The following is a 940-nucleotide window of genomic DNA, read 5'->3' on the forward strand; positions in this document are numbered from 1 at the left end:
ACGCACTCCGTAGTCATTAACTTCAAAACTGTCCTCGAATACCAAACTTTTCACCAGCTGCACAGGAGATAACAGCAGAGATACACCAGGTATATATAACGGGATATCTGATTTAACCGTGTTGCTAATGGAAAAATACACCACGAGCACGGTGCATGTCTTCACTGTCAGTTTCGGATGCCTTGAGGTCACACTCAGCCTCTGTGTAAGTGGGCTGCGTCCTTGGGTGTAGGATACCACAGTATGGGTCCCTGGATAATGCAATATGCCAGTGTTATAAACATAATAATATATTAGATGATCATTTTAATGTTTCCGTTTTTATCAGTTTATCAGGAACATTTCATGGTAACTTTTATGAAAGAAAATTTGGAGATTTCTTTCGAGTGACCTATCACCAACATTCACTCGGGGAGATTGACGTTAAAATGAGAGACGGGATGATAAGCGATAATGAGGAAGAGAAGTATCTATGTCAGTCTAGACCAGTTAGACTTTTGTCTCATTACCACATACCTTCAAAGCAGCAATAGAATTATCAGAATTCAACTGAAATTTCTACGAAAGCTCTCGGTTTTCATGCAAGCCTAACCAGCTGACATTTCATTCAGTGAACAGAACCCCAGCCATTTAACTGTAATGCCTAAAAACCAAGGCACAGGCGAAACAAAAATAAAAAAATAAAAAGAGATTATCAACTTCGTGCGCAATAGTGTTGTTTGGCAGCGCCTGCAGAGGGCAGCAGTGGTCCCGAGCGTTGGGAGTCGAGTGCCAGTGGTCGCGTCAGACACAACAAACTCGCACCTTCGGAGGCTGCGGTCGAGAATACAGGCGCCATGAACTGTGGGCATTCAGGTAAGAGAACATGTGTATTATTATTCATGCCGAAGACATGGAAATGTTTTGGAGGATAATGCAGTTATGCCTAATATTTAGATGT

General features: G+C 42.0%; 1 protein-coding gene across 1 annotated transcript in view; it reads left to right on the top strand.

The window, feature by feature from the left end:
• Positions 1 to 701: 701 nt before the first annotated feature.
• LOC119581924 (rhodanese domain-containing protein CG4456-like) overlaps positions 702 to 940 on the top strand; it is a gene marked incomplete in the record, with an annotated part of 8121 nt that continues 7882 nt past the window's right edge. The window contains 1 exon segment of the mRNA XM_037930098.1: positions 702 to 855. Coding sequence (XP_037786026.1) covers positions 837 to 855 — 19 coding nt within the window.

This window comes from Penaeus monodon, chromosome 15 (assembly GCF_015228065.2).
Source record: "Penaeus monodon isolate SGIC_2016 chromosome 15, NSTDA_Pmon_1, whole genome shotgun sequence".
In the NCBI taxonomy this organism is placed as follows: Eukaryota; Metazoa; Arthropoda; class Malacostraca; order Decapoda; family Penaeidae; genus Penaeus; species Penaeus monodon.